Genomic DNA, 23,311 nt, shown 5'->3' with positions numbered 1-23,311 from the left:
AGATATTGCCTGACCGGCTGAGCGTTTCCTGCGTATTCCGCTTCGATAAGAGGGAAAGATAGGCCTATAAGCCTGACATTGGCACTGGGAAACATGTTGGAATTCGTTACTAGGCACATAGTAACAAGGCAATTATGAAATCACAGTATGGTTTTATAGGTGGAAAATCACAATTGCTAAATAAATAAACTGAGGTTTTTTTTCAGCAGTTCAGTGGTAAATGACTGGATTTTGCTTAACTATCATCCAAGAATTTGTTACACAGGATCTTTGCTTCAGAATAGTGGTTGATCAAATCTGAAAATGGTTTAACTCAGCATCAAATCAGACAAACAATTAACAAGTAAATGATCAAGTCAACTGCTGCCTAACTTTCATATGAACTATTTCTGCTTTGTGTTGTGAAATATGAAGTGAGTTTAAAAAAAACTTGGCAATATGACAGAGGATATAACACGCAAGTCAATAACATGGAGAAACAAACACGAGGCTGCTGAACAGTTCAAGAAGTTCACAAAGAAATACTTTTCCTTTCCAGTTAGCCTGCTGGGAACACAGCACAGTTCAACCAAACAGAGAAACAATGGCGAGTCTGCTGCCGTCACTGACTGAGTCACGTTCCATAATAATGTCAGCACAATATAAGTGTTACTTAAAAATCATCAGAGATCCACCATATAAAATGAAAGGTATGTACCAAGCATGCGGTAACCTCGAAAACATTAACACCAAGACAAAAATAAAAAGCTGAAGATTCAGCTTTCTCAAGAACTATATGACAAAGGAAGGCGGTGGAGCCGTCACATTGACAATACGCATTTTGGGAGTGGTTATGACACTGTTCTTTCTCACTCTGGAAATGGGTACACTGGGTTATCACACGGTCCTTTCACTCTCTGTGACTGGGTACTCTGGGTCATCACAGTCTTTTCACATTCCGGGACTGTGTACACTGGGTCATCACACTGTCCTTTCACACTCTGGGACTGGGTGCACTGTGTCATCACTCTGTCCTTTCTCACTCTGTGACTGGGTGCACTGGGTTATTACACTGTCCTTTCTCACTCTGGAACTGGGTACACTGGGTCATCACACTGTCCTTTCACACTCTGAAATTGGGTACACTGGGTCATGACACTGTCATTTCCCACTCTGTGACTGGGTGCACTGGGTTATCACACTGTCCTTTCACATTCTGTGACTGAGTACACTGGGTCACCACACTGTCCTTTCACACTCTGGGATGAGGTACACTGGGTCATCAGACTGTCCTTCCATACTCTGGGACTGGGTACTCTGGGTCATCACACTGTCCTTCCATACTCTGGGACTGAGTACACTGGGTCACCACACTGTCCTTTCACACTCTGGGATGAGGTACACTGGGTCATCACACTGTCTTTCCCCACTCCGCAGTGGATACACTGGGTCATCAGACTGTCCTTTCACAATCTGTGACTGGGTACACTGGGTCATCACTCTGTCCTTTCACAATCTGTGAACTGGATACACTGGGATATCACACTGTCCTTTCACACTCTGGGACTGGGTACACTGGGTCATCACACTGTCCTTTCACAATCTGTGACTGGGCACACTGGGTTATCACGCTGTCCTTTCACGCTCTGGGACTGGGTACACTAGGTCATCACACTGTCCTTTCACACTCTGTGTCTGGGTACTCTGGTTATCACACTGTCTTTTCACACTCTGGGACTGGGTACACGGTCATCACACTGTCCTTTCACACTGTGCAAATGGGTACAGTAGGTCATCACACTGTCCTTTCTCACTTTGACTGTGTACACTGGGTCATCACACTGTCCTTTCACACTCTGGGACTGGGTACACTGGGTCATCGTACTGTCCTTTCACAATCTGTGACTCGGTACACTGGGTTATCACACTGTTCTTTCACACTCTGGGACTGGGTACACTGGGTCATCACACTGTCCTTTCACAATCTGTGACTGGGCACACTGGGTTATCACACTGTCCTTTCACGCTCTGGGACTGGGTACACTAGGTCATCACACTGTCCTTTCACACTCTGTGTCTGGGTACTCTGGTTATCACACTGTCTTTTCACACTCTGGGACTGGGTACACGGTCATCACTGTCCTTTCACACTGTGCAAATGGGTACAGTAGGTCATCACACTGTCCTTTCTCACTTTGACTGTGTACACTGGGTCATCAGACTGTCCTTTCTCACTCTGACTGTGTACACTGGGTCATCACACTGTCCTTTTACACTCTGTGTCTGGGTACTCTGGGTTATCACACTGTCTTTTCTCACTCTGACTTGGTACACTGGGTCATCGGACTGTCCTTTCACACTCTGGGACTGGGTGCACTGTGTTATCAGACTGTCCTTTCTCACTCTGTGACTGGGTGCACTGGGTTATCGCACTGTCCTTTCTCACTCTGTGACTGGGTGCACTGTGTCATCAGACTGTCCTTTCTCACTCTGTGACTGGGTGCACTGGGTTATTACACTGTCCTTTCTCACTCTGGAACTGGGTACACTGGGTCATCACACTGTCCTTTCACACTCTGAAATTGGGTACACTGGGTCATGACACTGTCATTTCCCACTCTGTGACTGGGTGCACTGGGTTATCACACTGTCCTTTCACATTCTGTGACTGAGTACACTGGGTCACCACACTGTCCTTTCACACTCTGGGATGAGGTACACTGGGTCATCAGACTGTCCTTCCATACTCTGGGACTGGGTACTCTGGGTCGTCACACTGTCCTTCCATACTCTGGGACTGGGTACACTGGGTTAACACACTGTCCTTTCACACTCTGTGACTGTGTACACTGGCTCATCACACTGTCCTTCCCCACTCCGCAGTGGATACATTGGGTCATCAGACTGTCCTTTCACAATCTGTGACTGGGTACACTGGGTCATCACTCTGTTCTTTCACAATCTGTGAACTGGATACACTGGGTTATCACACTGTCCTTTCATACTCTGGGACTGGGTACATTGGGTCATCACACTGTCCTTTCACAATCTGTGACTGGGCACACTGGGTTATCACACTGTCCTTGCACGCTCTGGGACTGGGTACTCTGGTTATCACACTGTCTTTTCACACTCTGGGACTGGGTACACTGGGTCATCACGCTGTCCTTTCACACTGTGCAAATGGGTACAGTAGGTCATCACACTGTCCTTTCTCACTTTGACTGTGTACACTGGGTCATCAGACTGTCCTTTCTCACTCTGACTGTGTACACTGGGTCATCACACTGTCCTTTTACACTCTGTGTCTGGGTACTCTGGGTTATCACACTGTCTTTTCTCTCTCGGGCTGGGCACACTGGGTCATCACACTGTCCTTTCACACTCTGGGACTGGGTGCACTGTGTCATCAGACTGTCCTTTCTCACTCTGTGACTGGGTGCACTGGGTTATCACACTGTCCTTTCTCACTCTGGAACTGGGTACACTGGGTCGTCACACTGTCCTTTCACACGCTGAAATTGGGTACACTGGGTCATGACACTGTCATTTCCCACCCTGTGACTGGGTGCACTGGGTTATCACACTGTCCTTTTATACTCTGGGACTGGGTACACTGGGTTATCACACTGTCCTTTCACGCTCTGGGAATGGGTGAAACTGGATTATCACACTGTCCTTTCTCACTCTGACTGGGTACACTGGGTTATCACACGGTCCTTTCATACTCTGGGACTGGTTACACTAGGCCATCACACTGTCCTTTCACACTCTGTGACTGGGTACACTGGGTCTTCACACTGTCCTTTCACACTCAGAGCTGGTCACATTGGGCCATCACAATGTCTCACTCTGTGACTGGGTACACTGGGTTATGACACTGTTCTTTCACACTCAGAACTGGTTACACTGGGCCATCACACTGTCCTTCCTCACTCTGGGACTGGGTACACTGGGTCATCACACTGTGCTTTCACATTTCAGCCCAGGATTTGTCATCAGATCTATCATTGCTGAACTTTCTTCATGATGCAGTTTCATGCCTTGTAATATTGCATTGACGTTATAATATAGAGGATTTGCTGCTTTGATAGAGACAAATGGATTTACATTTCATTTCCTTCGCTTTTGTTTGTAAGGGTTAGTAAATCTGCATTGTTCTCAGCAGGCTCCTTTTTATTGATGAGCTGCATTGAAGTCAGTTGGCCAGTTTAAAGTGTGTGCTTATCTGGTCTTTTCAAATCTTGCCCCTGTCATTGGACGGCAAGGCCAAGAGAAGTAAGGAGCTGGATAGGCTGTCGGCTTGGAAGAAATGATTTCAGAGGGGAAGCCAGCACTCTGCTTTTCACTGCCGTGTAGTGGCTGTGCAAAAGTATCTTTTACCATCTTAGGATGTTCCAAAATCTGGCCCTAAGTAATTAAGTACTGCTGTGTCAGTGTTGTAATTCAGTAAACACTACATGAAAGTTATGTATTGCAAGATTCTGCTATAAACAGGTGCTTTTGATGTTGGATAAACTGTATTTAGTGATTGTGGTTGAAGTGTAAGCATTGCACCAGGGTTAATTCGTTCAAATGGTAACCTGAGATCATTCTGTATCCACTTGACGGGGCCTCAGGTTAACGTCTCACTTGGAAGACACCGGACTTACACACAGTCTTCTGTTTCTACTGCTGAACTGTGATAGAGAGGGAAGATAGCCCAGCACACCAAGTTTAAGGTTTAGTGAAAACAAGTTGGGTTATTCAGAGGACCAGATAAGAAAGGGAGAAAGTGGACGTTTAAAGCACTGCTTTTGCACAGGGTCCTACTGCAGTCGTACCTGGGATGGATGGCTCTGTTGGGAGGACGCTCCTGCCAAGTCAACCTCTGTGCAGCATTGCCCTAACTACTTCCAGGACTTTGATTACACGGGTAAGTCAGTAAAATACTAGTCTCTTCCACTCCCCCCAAACCCCACCCTGCCCGTTATCTTAATTATTCTGTAATCTGTGATAATACACAGTGCAGTGGGAAAATCCAAACATTGCTTCCCCAACAGATTATTCTTACTTCATTCCTGCCTTGCCCATCTGTATGCTTCCCCTAAGTGGCTTCCTTGACACCCAATTCTACTTCTCTAGTGCTGCTGTCAATATCCCAGTCCTGGATAAGATGCAGTTCCATCTGTTTAGACACTGAAATGGCTGAGGATGTGTGTGAACCTCACCATAGCATCTGTGAGCCACCAATTGCAATACCTGGCCCAGTTCCTTCGAGGTTAAACCTGCCTGATGACCTTGGTCTCTATTTTACTGCAAAAAAATATCTCCAAACCACCTGTCCTGTCATCACAATGGCTGACTACTTCTAACTCCTATATTCTATCGACACTCAGTGGCCACTTTATTAGGTAGACTTGTATAGCTATGCCAGTCATGTGGCAGCAACTCAATACATAAAAGCATGCAGACATGGCCAAGAGATTCAGTTGCTGTTCAGACCAAACGTCAGAATGGGGAAGAAATGTGATGATCTAAGTCACTTTGACTGTGGAATGATTGTTGGTGCCAGACAGTTTGAGTATCTCAGAAACTGCTGATCTCCTGGGATTTTCACACACAACAGTCTCTAGAGTTTATAGAGAATGGTACAAAAAACAAAAATCCAGTGAGCGGCAGTTGTGTGGGTGAAAATGACTTGTTACTGAGAGAGGTCAGAGGACAGCGGCCAGACTGGTTCAAGCTGATAGGAATGTGGCAGTAACTCAAATAATCACACATTACAACAGTGGTGTGCAGAGGAGCATCTCTGAATGTGCAACATATTGAACCTTGAAGTGGATGGGCTACAGCAGCAGAAGACCATGAACGTACACTCAGCAGCCTCTTTATTAGATATGAGGTATATTCCACCTTGACACATACACCAAACAGCTCAAAGACATCAAAATGTTTAATCAAAACTGTGGTAGACAATGATATAGCATCTTAGGTGTTTCACACTCAGTGACTGAGTATACTGGGTTATTGTGCTGCTGGTTTCCATTAGCTCAGTCCCCTTCTTATTGATAACCTTGGTCTCCCATAGCCACTGCTTTGTTTGTGAATATCAAAATTTGCTGATTACATTCTGTTAGACTACATCTTGCTGTCGAAGAGGCAGATATTTTGCTTGACGAAAGTCTACCATAACCATTCCTCATCTTGTTCAGAAAAGGTAACCAAGATTTGCACCGAGAAAGGAAGGTGGTTCCAACATCCAGAGAGCAACCGAACATGGTCTAACTACACCCAGTGTACAGCGTATACCGAGGGGAAACAGATGGTGAGAAACTTGTCTTAAACCTGGCAGCAAACTGTGCATGTTCTTCACCAGCTCACGTCATTTATCACAGAAAAGATTATTTTTAACTACTTACCATCCCATTCCCTACACAGCTCCTCATTCACCATGGCCTCTCATCCATTGCACACGCTGAACTAAAATTACCATCAGAAATACAGGAGTTCTGTGTGTTTGATTTGTTTATCTCAAACTGGAAGGATGTATGCTGTGGCCCTCCACTGAGATTAACATTAGAACCATTTTCTTGTTCTGATTCCATCATTAAGAGCCCCCATCACCCAAAACATGCCTTCTTCTCATTGCTACCATCAGAGAGGAGGTTCAGGAGCCCGAAGAGACACACTCAACGTTTTAGGAACAGCTTCTTCCCCTCCACCATCAGATTTCTGAATGGACAACAAACCAGCCCATGAACAATACCTCAATATTTTTGCTCTCTTTTTGCACTACTTGTTTAATTTAATTTAATATATTGCACGTATATTTCTTATTGTAACTTCTAGTTTGTGTTTATGTATTTCACTGTACTGCAGCCTCAAAACAACAAATTTCACAACATGCCATGTCAGTAATATTAAACCCGATTCTGATTCTGATCTATCCGGATATCTAAAGAGCTAATGTTGAACAGCAACAGCATCCTGTGCCTCCTCTTCCTTTGCTTTATATTGCTGGAGTGCTTTGTAATTGTATCTGCCAGTGGTCACTCCATTCTCGCCAGTGGCCACTCCCTCCTTCCCACCCACTGCTCCAGCGGCTCCCATGGCCCAGTCACCATTCAAACTACCAACGGCAAAGGGTGGGATGAAGATCTTTGGTCACCTCAACGTGGCGATAGAGGCCTGTGTAAAGGTAGTAGTTGGGGTTGGTGGCCCTTATGTGCACAAATTCATGAAGGGCATAGATGAGGTCACAGTCTTTTTCCCAGGGAAAGGGTATGAAAGCCAAGAAGGCCTAAGCTTAAAGTGAAACAGCAGAGATTTAAAAGGGACCTGATGAGTAACAACCTCACACAGAGGGTGTGGAATGAGCTGCCAGAGGAAATGGTAGAGGCAGGTACAATTCCAGTGTTGTAAGAAGCATTTGGACACGTACATGAATTGGAATGATTTAGAGGGGTACGAGCCACACTCAGGCAAATGGGACCAATTTAGATGGGTGAGCATGGACTAGTTGATCACCCTGTTATAGGAAAGATGTTATTGGTAAGAGTGTGAAGAAGAATTACAAGAACGTTGCCAGGACTTGAGGGCCAGACTTATTGGGAGAGGTTGGACAGGCTAGGACTTTATTCTCTGGAGTGTAAGACTGAAGGATGACATTATAGAGGTGTATAAAATCAGGAGGGGCAGAGATAGGGTGAATACACTCAGTCTTTTTCCCAGAGTAAGGAAATCAAGAACTAGAGGACAGAAGTTTAAGGTGAGAGGGAAGAAATTTAATAGGAACCTGAGGGGCAACTTCTTCACACAGGGGTGGTGGGTAGATGGAATGAGCTGCTAGAGGAAGTGATTGGGGGTAGGTACAATAACATTCAAAAGACAATTTGATGGGTATGTGGATAGGAATGGTTTAGAGAGATATGGGCCAAATTCAGACAAATGGGATCAGCTTAGATGGGCATCTTGGTCATCATGGGTCATAGGGCCTGTTCCTGTGCTGTCTGATTCGATGACTCCATGGCAATGTTGTGGCTTCAAAGGTACGCGAAGGCTGTCTTCTTCCTGAAGACGGTGCCGAAGCTGTCCTTGCCTGTGAGCAAGGGGCTTGCTCTGGGTGGGATTTTCCAGCTGGTGGAATCCACAGAAGGTCACTGGACAAGAGGGTTATCCCCTCCAACGCCCGTCTCTTCAATTGTGGTGAGCTTCTCCTCCCCTTGCCTGCACCTTTTGGGGGAGGTGCCCCAAGGGATCAGCCCAACCCCACTCAATCTTTGGACGAGCAGCCTCCGTCACATCATCTGTCCATTCTGCTGATGAAGGAGAAGTTTACCTCATGACAGTTTGATGTCCTGTTCTAGGGGAGGCTGTGGCAAAGCCCTCTACAAGGGGGGATCACTCTGATCCCTCACATGGGAAGAGTGGAGTGAAGAAGCCCCTGTGACACCAATCTGTCCCTGTAGTTGGGAAAGCTGAGGACCTTCCTAAAACTGATTCTCACTGCTCTGAGGAAGTTACCTGTGTGTGTGTGTGTGTGTGTGTGTGTGTGTGTGTTTTTTAACCAGGACCCTCAAAATCTGGGATGTGTCAGCTCCAGTCAGAGCAATTCTCCCCCTGGTGGAGGGAGTGGCTCTGTCTGTGAGGGCATAGTGGCTGTTGAGTGTGGGTCAATCCCAACTGGGTTAACTCCTACTCGGCTACAATTACTCATTGAACACAGTTCATGAAACCCTCTGGAGCAAGTCCCACACAACGCGGGTCGTCACTCGGCACTGTCCTCTGTGCTGTTCTATGCTGCACAGAGGGGTTTCCTGTACGGGCTGCTCATTGTCATCCTTGTCTGCCAACTGGACACGCTGTGGAGGTCTTTTCTGAGGTGATACCCGAGGGGAGCTCTCTCTCTGTGCCCAAGTCCTGTCCTTTCACATCAGGGACTTGGGATGGAAAGTGTTGCAGAACGCTTAGCATTTCTGCAGTCTGGAAGAGCCTGTGTTTGATTGTACTATACATATCAAATATGGGAGGTTATAGCTGCTGTTTAAGCTCCTCAAGTTTTGGCTGCTCTTCAGTCCTTCTCTCCTGATTTTGGGTGCTTTGGGGTGGGATGTGGGCTCAGTTGAGTTAGTTGGGGACCTCCTTAGCAGTCTTCTCCTAGGCTTGACCAAGGTGGCCGTTCATAACTCCAGGTGGGTTCCACCCTAGCTGACTGCCTGCCCCATTTCTGAGGATATGTCTGTGTCTGGGTGTCGCTGAAGAGAGGGAAGGTGATGTCCAAGGCTCACAGGGACGTGTAGACACTGCGTCCTGGACAAGGATGGTCACGTTTTAATTTGGTGTCCACTTTGCAAAAACCGAAATGTGAATGAAGTAAATGCATCACTGAGCTTTTCTTAAAAGTAAGGGATTAGACATGAAAAGTCATCTATCTAATTGGTAGAATGTGAAACCAGCCTGATTTCCCGCACCTGCTTCCTGTGTGGTTGTGGCTCCTCTCACGTCTCCCCGTGGCTGAGAACAGGATGGCGTTCAGCGCTGACACTGACTCACAGCCTTTGTTCTCATATCCAAATACCAACTTGATTAAGGTCACAGGGGCCCCAAGCGTCAGTGATGTGACCTTGCTGCACATTGATGGCTCATTCTGACTTTTGCATTTGTGTATCTGCAGACTGCAACAATTCTCTATTACGTGGCCATCACAGGACATGGAATCTCCATCTTGTGCTTATTGATTGCCCTTTGTATTTTCTTCCATTACAAGTAAGTGTACACTTTCAAAATCCTCTATTAAAAACTTGCATTTACTTCAATGTGAATGAAGCTCAGAGGTGACACTCTGGAGAAACCCTGGCTTTTTACAAAGTTTGTTTCTAACTGAGAGAGGATAGTCTTGGGAAAGCATAAGGGCAGGACTCAATCCAATTCATTCCCCGCTTTGTACATGTGAGAGTTTTGAAACGCAGGCATGAAGTGATAGTCTCTTGATAATTGTCACCTTGAGGGCAGGGTCCACACATCCTGACAAACTCACTGATTAACTTCCGGTCAGCAGACACGCCCAGGCAGCCAGGCACAGCAAGAGGTTTATTATATCATAATGTAATTTAAGTGGACAATGATGATCACAAGAACCATTTCCCGCTATTCAAACCAGGGAGGTAGCGTGCCTCAGAGGTTGTATTCTTTTTGGAAATCTTCACTAAAAAGGAAGCTGTTAATTTTTTACTCGGACTAAATAAGCCACAAGAGAGAAATATTCTGCTGTGGTTTTTGTGTAGGTATTATTTTGGCAACAATTTCCTTTTACGGCATTTCCCCCCGACTCTTTGAACTTTACCGTGTTAGTGAGAGGAATTAATATTAATATGGTTGATCTTCTAATGGAGAAAGGTGGGTTAGTGCATCATGCCCAGGGTGGAGATGAAGTGCTCTTCTTTGAACTTCATTGGAGCATTGTGAGGAGTTTAAGGCAGAGAGGTCAGAGTGGGATGGAGGTTTGAATTAATAGCTCAGGGTCCCTCCTGTGGACTGACAGGAACACCACCTCATCTTCTGTCCGTGTGTGTTGCAGCCCTTGTGACTATCAAGTGCAGTTTCAGACAGCCAGTTTTACTGTTGTGTGTCGGAACTGGCTAGTTCTGATGTAAGGCTAGCCACTTAGATTTTCTCTCTCCACAGATGCTGTCTGATTTGCTGGGCATTTCCAGACTTCCAGCGGCCGCCATTCTGTTTCTCACAGATGTCCTTCTGGTTGTCCCTCCCTCCCTAATCACCCTGATGCGTCTGTTAACTTGGCGGCTGTGGAAGTGTTGCATCACCTGGACAACCTCGACCTCCACCCTGTCACTGACATTCCCCTGTTCCCTACACCCCTCCAACTCAAAGCATATTCGCTTTCTCAGGCTCCCAGTTCTGATGAAGAGTCCTTGACTTGAAATGCTAACCCTAATTCTCTCTTCCACAGATGCTGCCTGACCTGCTGAGTGCTCTCATTTTAGCTTCTACATTAACTTATTTCACTGGTATAATTTCTCATATAATCATCCCGAACAGCTGCCTGCTTGTTACATTTTTATGATGGAGTAAACACTGTGGTGCAGAAATTTCTAATGGTGCTTTCCAAGGGCCCAGACCAGCCCTGGCCTTGGAAAATGGCGTTGCTTGAAATTTTCAAACAAACTGACAGCATTCTGTTAAGAGGCATACTGCATGGGAAGGGGCCCTTCAGCCCACCAATTCTGTGCTGACCCATATACACTGATCACATTTTAATTTCCCTACATTCCCATGGGCACCCCCCCCCCCCCACCTTTCCCTGCAGATTCTACCACTCTCTACACACTTGGGGACTTGGGGCAACTTACAACGGCCAATTAACCTACCAGTGTGCAAGTCTTTGGGATTTGGGAGGAAACCAGAGCACCCAGAGTAAACGCCACACAGACAGTGCCCAAGGTCAGGATTGAACCTCATCTCTGGTGCTGTGAGCCACGCTGCCCTGCAGGTTGTGATGAAAGGTGATCAGAACTGTTGCCAATCAGGAATTAAAAAGCACAACATTCGAGAAGCACTCAGCAGGTCATGCAGCATCTACTTGATTAGCATTAAGTTCTGATTGTTAACAATGCCTCCTTTTTACAATGATTCCTTGCTACAATCAGTCCATACTGTGGGGACCGGGATGGAAATCTCTTTCAGGATAACCCTAAAACATTATATGTATATCTCACTTCTTGCCCCAGGAGTCTCAGCTGTCAGAGAATCTCACTGCACAAAAGCCTCTTTGTATCGTACCTCCTCAACTCCATAATCACCCTCATTTGGCTGTCAGCGGTGGCAAACAACAAGGAACTGGTGGAAAGGAACCCTGTAAGTTTTAACTGCTTTCAGAGAAATATCAGCATCAACTTGGGAGCTGCAACCATATCTTCCAGGCTGTGCTTCATCTTTGAATCTACTTGATCAAAAAAGTGATTGAAACGCCTTGCGCAAAAAAAAAGCTTCTGGAGGAACGTAGCAGGTCAGGCAAAATCTGTGGAAAGGATTGGACGGTCAAGGTTTCTGTTCAAGACCCTTTATCTGGATTGTAAGAGCAGAAGGAGATAGATAGTATAAAGGGGGAGGGGAAGGGGTGGCAGGTGACGGGTGGATGCAGGTGAGGAGGCTGATAGGCAAATGGAGGAGGGGGGAGTGAAGATAGTGACAGAGACCGGGAGGGGCGAGGTGGAGGGGTCAAAGGGCTGAAGATGGTGGGTCTCATAGCAGAGGAAGTTGGAGCATGGAACCAAGTAATAGAGATGGTCCGGGCGGATGGGAACGCTGGGGGAGTGTGTGGGTGACGGACAGATGGTGTGGGTGGGGGAGGGGACCGAGTGGGAGGGGTGTGTGGGTGATGGACAGATGGAGTGGGTGGGGGAGGGGACCCAGTGGGAGGAGTGTGTGGGTGACGGACAGATGGAGTGGGTGGGGGAGGAGACCCAGTGGGAGGAGTGTGTGGGTGACAGACAGATGGAGTGGGTGGGGGGAGTGAACCCCGTGGGAGGGGTGTGTGGGTGATGGACAGATGGAGTGGGTGGGGGAGGGGACCCAGTGGGAGGGGTGTGTGGGTGACGGACAGATGGAGTGGATGGGGGAGCGGACCCAGTGGGAGGGGTGTGTGGGTGATGGACAGATGGAGTGGGTGGGGGAGGGGACCCAGTGGGAGAGGTGTGTGGGTGATGGACAGATGGAGTGGGTGGGGGAAGGGACCCAGTGGGAGAGGTGTGTGGGTGATGGACAGATGGAGTGGGTGGAGGGAGGGGACCCAGTGGGAGGGGTGTGTGGGTGACGGACAGATGGTGTGCGTGGGGGAGGAAACCCAGTGGGTGGGGTGTGTGGGTGACGGACAGATGGTGTGGGTGGGGGAGGGGACCCAGTGGGAGGGTGTGTGGGTGATGGACAGATGGAGTGGGTGGGGGAGGGGACCCAGTGGGAGGAGTGTGTGGGTGACGGACAGATGGAGTGGGTGGGGGAGGAGACCCAGTGGGAGGAGTGTGTGGGTGACAGACAGATGGAGTGGGTGGGGGGGAGTGAACCCCGTGGGAGGGGTGTGTGGGTGATGGACAGATGGAGTGGGTGGGGGAGGGGACCCAGTGGGAGGGGTATGTGGGTGACGGACAGATGGAGTGGGTGGGGGAGGGGACCCAGTGGGAGGGTGTGTGGGTGACGGACAGATGGAGTGGGTGGGGGAGGGGACCCCGTGGGAGGGGTGGGTGGGTGACGGACAGATGGAGTGGGTGGGGGAGGGGACCCAGTGGGAGGGGTGTGTGGCTGATGGACAGATGGAGTGGATGGGGTGGTGGACCTGTTGGGAGGGGTGTATGGGTGATGGACAGATGGAGTGGATGAGGAAGGGGACTTAGTGGGAGGGGTGTGTGGGTGATGGACAGATGGAGTGGGTGGGGGAGGGGACCCAGTTGGAGTGGTGTGTGGGTGACGGACTGATGGAGTAGGTGGGGAGGGGAAACCAACACGGTGATGGATGCTGGGATGGGTGTAGATGATACTGGGTAGATCACGAAGAGAGTGAAAAGGGACAGAGGGGGAGCAGGTTACCTGAAGCTGGAGAATTCAATGTGCATGCTGTTGGGCTGTAGACTACCTGGTGGTAGGGGTGGAATATGAGGAGCTGTTCCTGTAATTTGTGTTTGGCATCCTGGCAGTGGGGAGGCCACAGACAGACAGTTTGGTGTGGGAATGGGGAGGTGGATTAAAATGGCATTTAGCGCTAACTTATCATACCAGTTTTCTGATGTCCAGCGCTGTGTGATGGGAGAACGACGAGCCATTTCAGTGCTTGGCACCGTCTCAGCAGATGGACTCTTCCAGAAACTTCCCAGTTGCCCCATTGTGGTCTGAACACAGCCCGAAATCCTTGCTCTCACATCCTCAAACTCACGCAAGACTTGTGCTGAACTGCAAAAGCAACTTTTGCAGTGCACTCTGTGAGAGGTGATGAATTGTGTTCTGAGCTAACAAGCTGTGAAACTGTGATCCATTCAAAGCCCAATCTTTGCCCCAAAGTCACTGGGGAATGAGCAAACTCTTGTATTGTGTAGATGTAGTTAATGTGCTTGTTTCTGTGGAGGGCGGGCTAGGGGTTTTGTGAGGTGAGGGGTAGCATATCTGGGAATGGGAAGAAAGTGGTGGAGTGAAAATGAAATTGTACCGGTAAAATGAATTCTGAATTTTTAACTTCTTAAAAGCTTGCCTCATCTGAAGAAACAAGTCAAAAGCAACAAAGCTGACTTTGAGTTGAATCACACTAGCACTACAATTGGAAGCTACACAGGGTTAAAGGAAGTAGTGGTGGAGGAGCATGGGGTACTCAACGGTATCCAGTGGTGGAGGGTATCCAGTCCACAGCAACAATGACTTGCATTTACAAAGTGTCCTAAGGCACTATTCTGGAGAGACTTCAGATACCGAGGCACAGAAGGAATCATCAAAAGCTTGGTTGAAGAGAAAAGTTTTAAGAAACATCTTGAAGGAGAGAGGTGGAAAGGTCTAAGGAAGTTAACTCCAGACCTCAGACACCCACATCAATAGAGAAGAAATTAACAAATTAGAAAAGGCTATTCGGCACGGACTAGAAGGGCCGAGATGGCCTGTTTCCGTGCTGTAATTGTTATATGGTTATATGGTTATTGGGTTGGAGGAAATTACAGGGATTGCATGTGGAACGAATACTTGGAGAGAAAATGGCGTAAAAAGAATATGAGTGTGACTAAACAGGTAGCTGTACCACCTTTGGTGCAGGTACAGTGGCGGGGGAGCTGGGAGGGTGAAGGGATTTTCAACTGTACCCTCAATGAGGAGGACCACTCGAGTCTCCAGTGCAACCAGGCATCAATGAGGAAGTTAAAGGAGCTAGTGGGCTCCTTTGACTCAGTGGAAACCTAGTGGAGCCTTCACCCAGCCCCTTCCAAAGGAAGTCTAGAAGAGGAAGCTCTCACATAGATTGCCTGTGTACTTCTCAGGCACTACCTTGTGTGGGTAGAGTTTCACATTGTGCACGTGGGTAGGATCCATATAGAGGCACTTTACAACCTGCTGCTGAAGGACAGCCGATTCTGGGACGTGTTCTGAGAGTTCTGTACTGCCCGGAGAAGGAGATGTAAGAACATCTACTCCCTGCAGGTATGGTACGATGTGGGTAAGGCCGATATCTGCTTTCTATGTCAGGAGTACACTAGGGGGTAAACCAAAGGGCGGAAGTCTGAGATCGAGCAGCTTGGGAGAGAGCTGCTTGATTTTGAGTTCTGTCTCGATCTGACCACTGAGGACCCGCTCCTGTGGTGGGAATACCAGGAGAGGAAGGATGCGTTGCGGATGCTTCAGCAGTCCCAAGGCACGTATGTGAATTCACACATCCAAAGGCAGCATGATTTGCACTGTGGCTCACCCTTCGACTCATTGGCGAAGCAACTGGGAGTCCAAAAGCAGTTGGTGGAGCCCTTTGTTGCAAGAAGCCAGAGTCAGGGGAGGGTTCAGCGTCTGGGTCAGCCCTCTCAGAACACTGCAGATGTGCTCACTGGACAGGTCTAATGGAACCAAGATCCCATGAAAGCAGCGGATTGCCACATAGTCCTTACTGGATATGTAACAGAGGAACCTTAAGACGTGAACTCCTGCCCCACCCTATGGCAGAGGTAGAAACAGAAGAATTGTGTGCAGAGGGATTTGCAGCTTGAGCTGCATAGTTGCAGGTGAAGATCATGGAGGACTTGGACTGCACCCCATCTTTCTACTCACTGGTAAAATGATGGGGTGTCAGTAAATAGCTTGTGGAGCTGCAAGCCAATAACAGCTCCTCTGTCACGGTTCTGGAGGGAATACACAACTTGATCCACTTCTTTCTTGGGGCTGTATTTTCTCCAAATCTGTCCAGTGAGAATGTGCACAGCATTTTGTAGGAGGACTTGCTGATTGGATGTTCGTTGTTGTTAGTTGAGCTGAACAAAGAGACGAGTTCTCAGGCTTGGTGATTATGCACAGGTCCTGGGGGAAAGCCTGGAGAAGGGGCATAGGGCAGTCATGCTCTTATCAGATTAGTAGCTTCTCTTCAATGCCCCTGTAACACACAAAATGCTGGAGAAACTCAGCAGGCCAGGCAGCATCTATGGAAAAAAGTGCAATCGACGTTTTGGGCCAAGACCCATCAGCAGGATTGGAGAAAAAAAACTGAGGAGTAGACTTAAAAGGTGGGGTGGGGGGAGGGGAGAGAGAAATGCCAGGTGATAGGTGAAACCTGGAGGGGGAGCGATGAAGTAAAGAGCTGGGAAGTTGACTGGTGAAAGAGACAGAAGGCCATGAAAGATGGAAGGGGAGGGGGAGCACCAGAGGGAGGTGATCAGTGGGCAAGGAGATAAGGTGAGAGAAGGAAAAGGGGATGGGAAATGGTGAAGAGGGAGGGGGTGGTGGGGTCATTACTGGAAGTTTGAGAAATCGATGTTCATGCCATCAGGTTGGAGGCTGCCCAAACGGAATATAAGGTGTTGTTCCTCCAACCTGAGTGTGGCTTCATCACGACAGTGGAGGAGGCCATGGATGGAAATGTTGGAATAGGAATGGGAAGTTGAATTAAACTGTGTGGCCACTGGGATATCCCGCTCGTTCTGGCGGACAGAACATAGATGCTTGGTGAAACAGTCTGTCAATCTACATCGGGTCTCACCGATATACAGGGGGCCACATTGGGAGCACTGAACACAGTAGATGACCCCAACAGACTCTCAGGTGAAGTGTCCCCTCACCTGGAAGGACTGTTTAGGGCCCTGGATGGTAGTGAGGAGGAGGTGTAGGGGCAGGTGTTCCACTTGCAAGGATAAGTGCCGGGAGGGAGATCAGTGGATCAGTGGGGAGGATGAATGGAGTTGTGTAGAGAGCGATCCCTGCAGAAAGCAGAAAGTGGGGGTGGAGGGGAGGAAAATATGTGCTTGGTGACGGGATCCTGTTGGAGGTGGCAGAAGTTTCGGAGAATTATGTGCTGGACGCAGAGGCTGGTGGGGTGGGTAGGTGAGGATAGGAGGAACCCTATCTCTGGTGGTGTGGCGGGAGGATGGGGTGAGAGCAGACATGCGTGAAATGGAAGAGGAGTGTTGAGGACATCGTTAATGGTGGAGGAAGGGAAGCCCCTTTCTTTGAAAAAGGAGTACATCTTTGTTCTACAATGAAAAGCCTCATCTTGAGAGCAGATGCGGCAGAGATTCTCCTCTTCCTCCTCGACACAAGATCTTTACCTGGATCCCATCCACACACTGTAGTTCCTTTCTGACTCATTTGATCCACCCTAACCAGTCCCACCCAGACCAAGGCCATTTTTCCAGGACAACATGCATTTGGTCCAGGACTTGGTCTACCTTTTGAAGAGGGCTGGTCTGTCAGGTGCCTCTCTCTCCCTCATTCAGGAAAATGTGTGTGAGATCACAAATACCTTTTTGGGGCTCTGCACATTTGGATTCAGTCTGTTTCTTGTGACCCAGGTTCGACTTCTGTATGCTGCCGCAGTGTGTCTGGTGAACGTCAATGGGGCCTTGATGGCATGAGGAGAGGAGTATGTTGGGGGTGCCCCATGTCCAGCCATCTATCTTCCAGTGGTGTGTAGCCATTGCTGTGTCCTCATTTACAGAAGGTTCTGCTGTGTCAGTGCCTCCTTGCAAGCTTGTCCTACAAAACATGGGGGGGGGGGGTCTCTGTATTTAATATTTCAGCAATTTTTGAGCAATATTGTCTGATTAAGCATTCTGTGTTTAAATAATTCATTGCGGGTTATACGTAAAAGTACATGAATGGTAGACAGTATTACACCACCACATCATATGCACGTGCCTCACTAAAGTAAAAGCAGAATTAAGCACACGTTTTTTTCAATTAGTTTTATGTTTTAGAGTTACAAAACATAACAGTGACAATGAGGAAGTTTTAAACGAACCCAAGACATTGAAGCGCAGCGAGACATTCAAGTAAAAAAAACAGTGGGACTTTCAAGTTTTTAAAAAAGGAAGAGATGTTTGAGTTTTTAAAAAAAGGCAGAAAATGGACAAATTCATGGGTTCATAAACAGTGGGTACCGGGTGATATTAATGAATGAAAATGGAATTGGACACTGGCTCAGCTGTTTCAGTCATTACACAAAATGAGTTTGAATGGCATTTCAAAGGTGTGGACCTGAAGCCTGCAGATATCCAACTAACAACTTACACTGGTAAATGACATTTGTAACAGTGAAATACAACAACTAACAAGCCACTTTGAGCTTATATGTGGTAAAAACAGGAGGGCCAGCATTGTAGGGATGTGATTGGCTGAGACAACTATGGTTTGATCAGAGATCCACCAAGTGCATGCCACATCCCCTGCAATAGAGTCAACTGAAAGTGAATGAAGAAAGGATTCTGGATGATGCCACAGCAGTGTTCAAGGACAGCATTGGAAAACTCAAACATATCAAGGGTAAAATAGTGTTAAATGAAAATGCCACACCCAAGTTTTACAAAGCTAGATCACACGAAGGCAGAAGGAATTCTTTCCAAGGTTGAGTGGAGCCCATGGGCAACTCCAGTGGTCTCAGTAGCTGAGAAGGATGGGTCTGTCAGGATCTGTGGTGTCTTTAAGGTCACCATCAGCCCAGTACTAAAAGTAGATTAATACTCTCTGTCCAGGATAGAGGATATTTTTGCAAACCTTTCTGGAGGGGAATGCTTCAGCAAAGTGGATTTAGCTGAGGCCTACCTACAGATGGAGAGAAGAAAAGAGTCCGAAGTGTTTCTCACCATAAGCACTCACAAAGGGCTTAATTGCTATAAAAAGCTTATTTTTTTTGGGTAGCATCTGCACCCTGCACTCAGGCAGAAATCTATGGACTAAGTGCTTCAAGGGAGCCCGGGCACTCAGCGTTACCTGGATGATATTATTGTCACTGGTAAGGATGATAAGGAACATCTAAAAAATCTCAAGAGAGTGCTAAAAAGATTAGAAGATTTTGGGCTCAGAGCATGATGCAGCAAGTGTGAATTCTTTAAACCAAGTATCTCTTACTGCAATCACACCATTGACGCACAAAAAACAGAAGTTTGCTGAGAAAATTCAAGCAGTGGTAATACCCCATGGCCAAAGGATGTGTGCCAGTTGTAGACCGTTGTAGGTTTTATCATTTACCATAACAGGTTCCTGCTAAACCTGGCTACTATACTCCACCCCTTGAACTCATTCCTTCAGATGAGGAAGAAAAGACAATGGACAAAGCAATGTCAGGTGGCTTTCCAAAAGGCAAAGAAAACGGTGGCATCAGACACTGTACTCACACATTATAATCCACGTCATCCAGTAGTTGTATGGGAGAGAGTTTACTCTCATTACTGATCATCAACCAATAGTGTCCATTTTCAGCCCACACAAGGCTGTTCCACTAACAGCAGCAATACGAATACAGAGATGGGCTCTGGTTCTTGGAGGATACAATTACACGATCAAATCCAAGAGTACGACTAATCATGGAAACGCTGATGGATTTTCCCATTTAACCCGGGGAAAAAGAAATACCTGAAAAATTTTCAAGTGTTGGAGGAGCTATATGCCGGTCTCCTAGGCCTGGTCAAAATGAAAGTGTTAGCTCAAAGTTTTGTCTGGTGGCCTGGGATAGATCAGCAGATCAAACAGCTTGCCGGGCACTGTTTGGGATGCCAACACATCCAGAAGAAAGGTGTCTAGAGCTGTCAGAACCACTTCCTGTAGTCCCAGAGTCAACTTCTACAACCACCATGGAGGAGGCCCCAGGATCTGAGATTGTTTCACATCCGCAAGTCTCACCTGACAAGCAGAGTAATCTCCCTGGTCAGGAAATTCGTTATCCTACAAGAATAAGAAATCCTCCACAACGATTAAATCTTTAGACCTGAATGGGACAATTTAAAAGTTACTCTGCTGTGGCTGTCTATATAATAGTTGTATAGTATACTGTGTATATCATTGAAATGTATTCTATGTTGAATTTGGAGTTCATGGCTAAGCAGGGAGGAGTGTAGTGCATTTAATATTTCAATAATATTTGAGTAATGTTGTAAATATATTAATTGATTAAGCATTTTTGTTTGTTTAAGTAATTAATTATGGGTTATTTGTAAAAGTACGTGAATGGCCTACGTTATTACGCCACCATGTCATATGTGCACACCTCACTTAAAGTAACAACAAAACTAAGCACACACATCTGTCCAGGGGTCTGTCTGAGCTGACTGCCTGTCCCTCTGCCAAGTTTATGTCCATGTCCTGGTGTCAACTGGCTTTCTGGAGGAAAGGCACACTGCAGGGGCAGGAATGCACCCTGGACAGTGAGGATTCCATTGTAATGTGAAATGGCCTGGTATAGCAATTCAAATGCGCAGGAATGCAAGGACCTGCAGAGTAGTGGGCTCATTTCAGTGCATCACAGGCACATCCCTCCCCACCATCTGTAATATCTACAGGAGATGCTGCCTCAAGAAGGCAACATCCATCATCAAGGATCCCATGTTCAGGCCACACCATCTTCTCGCAGCTACCATGGAGTGGGAGGTACAGAAGCCTGAAGTCCCACATCACCAGGTTCAAGAACAGCTACTTCCCTTCAACCATTTGGTTCTTGAACCAACTTACAAAATCCTAACCATTAGAGTTCAGTAGTACGATGATCACTTTGATCATTTTCCATTAAGATGGACTTTATTTTTTTCTTCTAATTGTGTTTTTTCACGTAACAATTTTTTTTGGTGAATGCTGCATATCTAATGCCATGTGCCTGTGATGCTGTTGCAAGTAGGTTCTTCATTGTACCTGTGCACACATGGACTTGTGCATCTGGCAATAAACTCAACTTTGAACTTTGAAGTATTGTCAACAACATTTATTTAAATAAAAATTCAACCAAAAAGGACAATTGGCCTAGGGATAAAAGAGTTGACCACTTTGTTGAATCTCTTGCCACAGTAAAAAGAAATAAAGAAATGGGTTAACCACATCAATACAGGATTCAGCCCCTTTTATACATTGCGCAGTTGCAGTCATGGGTATCCACTAGCTTATGCTTTGTTTCATAAAAGACATTCTGTTAAGGATTCTGCCTGTGAGCTCTGTTGAAAGCTGTTTAGTTGGAGCTTATCTCTTGTTCTGTAGCAAGTCACACACAGAGCATTTGGCAGTCCTCAGTGACGGATTCCCAATCCTGAAGCAAATTGCTGGAGGTTTTATCCCCATGGACATAAAATGCTCGTCTACTCTCTTAGCATTTGTAGGCCTGCCACACTCCTGCAGTATTTGCTGTGGTCTCACTGTTGCCAATGTGCGATCCGCATTTCCTAATGCATTACCTTTGATGTCTGTATCTGTGTCCTGTCCGCAGGTTGGCTGTAGGATATTACTCTTTGTTCACTTGTACTTGATTGGATGCAATTACTTCTGGATGCTGTGTGAAGGGGTCTACCTGCACACTCTCATTATCGTGGCTGCATTTGTGGAGGAGCAAAATTTATTCTGGTACTACGTACTTGGATGGGGTATGTACTCTCAGCAACACAGTACAATAGATATTGCCTATAGCCTTTGATCAGATAAGTGATTTAAAAGTTTAATAATTTTAATTAAAAGGTCCTGTTTCATGCTACTTGCAATCCTAGTGTCAAGTGGTGCTTTCCACAATCAGATTCCAGGTTCAATTCCCACTCTGGAGACTTGAGCATAAAAGCTTCAAGTGTCGTTCTGAGGGAATGCAGCACTGTAGGAAGAGTTGTCTTTTGGATGACGTGAAATTGAATTCTGTCTGCTCTCCCAGGAGTACTGTATGTTTTTTTAGTTATCAGGAACTGGGTGACCAGCATTTACTGCCCAACCCTAACTGACCTTCAGAAGGTCATCCATCTTGAACACTAGCTTACAAAGTACCCAGGACATCTTTAGGGTGCGGTGTCTCAGAAAGGCAGTGTCCATTATTAAGGACCTCCAGCACCCAGGGCATGCCCTTTTCTCACTGTTAACATCAGGTAGGAGGTACAGAAGCCTGAAGGCACACACTCAGCGATCCAGGAACAGCTTCTTCCCCTCTGCCATCCGATTCCTAAATGGACATTGAAGTTTTGGACACTATCTCACTTTTTTAACATACAGTATTTCTGTTTTTTTTTGCACATTAAAAAAAATCTGTTCAATGTATGTAATTGACTTACTTGTTTGTTTATTATTATGTTTTATTTTATTTTATTTATTTTTTTCTCTCTGCTAGATTATGTATTGCATTGAACTGCTGCTGCTAAGTTAACAAATTTCACGTCACATGCCGGTGATAATAAACCAGATTCTGAAGGTGGGGATAAGCTGTAACATTGAACCATGCCAGTCCTGGTGAAAGTGTACCCACGGTGATGTTGGGGAGGGAGTTCAGTAACGTTTATGAACTAATGTTGAAATTCCACAGGTCTTCAAAGTCAATGGCAATTTAATGGTTCCTGTGCTGTTGAATCTTAGTCCTCCTCACATCTGCCAAGATGGCAGAGGCATGTAAGTGGTTATTAACACTGACCAATGCATCGGGATCTTCTTGACCCCGCTAGCCCTCTCCAAACTCACTCACGAGTTGGTTTTTCAAGGAACTGTTTGTTCCAGTTGCCCTCACCTTTGCATAACGGGAAAAAACCAGGACTGTTAACACTGTTCAAACCATGGAACCTCATTATGTGACAACTTGCTGCACAACTGGCAAATCAAGCCCTCCTCCAGTTGCTTCTCAAGTTTACTTGCTCAAAATTGAAAAGGGACCTGGGGCATGTTTTTCCACACAAAGGGTTTTCCATCTGTGGAATGAGAGGAGGGGGCAGAGGCAGGTACAATCCTAACTCTTAAAGGGCATTTGGACAGATAAATGGGTAGCAAAGGTTTAGATGGATATGGGGCTGCACGAGTTGGGCTGAAGGGCTCTATTACTCTTCAGCTACAGCAGTCAAACAAATAAGCACTGCTGTCAGCAAGGGGCCCCCTTAGATTAGTTGTTGGGGCTGTGATATTTAAAACAAAGATGTTTGCAAAACATTAGTGTGTGCAGGTCATTGGGCACAGTGCCCAGGGCTCACTGCAGGTGGAGAGGTGGAGTCCCTGATTAGCTGCAAAAGATGTGGCTGTCTGCCCCACCTCTAATGAAACAATCTCCTCAAGGGGCCCTGGAATGGAAATGGGGAAAATTGAAGGCAGAGGTTCCTGATGAGGGATGGGCTGGAATGTAGAATCTGCACCTTATTATTCAGCAGGTGGTATATATCGAAGGGGAAGGGCTGTGAGGAGG

The 23,311-nt window shown here is 46.8% G+C and overlaps 1 protein-coding gene across 6 annotated transcripts in view; it reads left to right on the top strand.

The window, feature by feature from the left end:
* Positions 1-23,311, top strand: part of LOC134340356 (calcitonin gene-related peptide type 1 receptor-like) — a 122,903-nt gene that overhangs the window by 90,060 nt on the left and 9,532 nt on the right. For all 6 annotated transcript variants that reach the window (XM_063037512.1, XM_063037516.1, XM_063037515.1 and 3 more), the window contains 6 exons: positions 539-689; positions 4,784-4,894; positions 6,174-6,286; positions 9,635-9,726; positions 11,709-11,835; positions 21,383-21,536. In XM_063037512.1, the coding sequence (XP_062893582.1) occupies positions 539-689; positions 4,784-4,894; positions 6,174-6,286; positions 9,635-9,726; positions 11,709-11,835; positions 21,383-21,536 (748 nt within the window). The remainder of the gene's footprint in view (positions 1-538; positions 690-4,783; positions 4,895-6,173; positions 6,287-9,634; positions 9,727-11,708; positions 11,836-21,382; positions 21,537-23,311) is intronic.

This window comes from Mobula hypostoma, chromosome X1, assembly GCF_963921235.1.
Source record: "Mobula hypostoma chromosome X1, sMobHyp1.1, whole genome shotgun sequence".
Lineage (NCBI taxonomy): Eukaryota > Metazoa > Chordata > Chondrichthyes > Myliobatiformes > Myliobatidae > Mobula > Mobula hypostoma.
The sequence above is the reverse complement of the archived record's forward strand: the minus strand, read 5'-3'. Positions and strand labels throughout refer to the sequence as shown.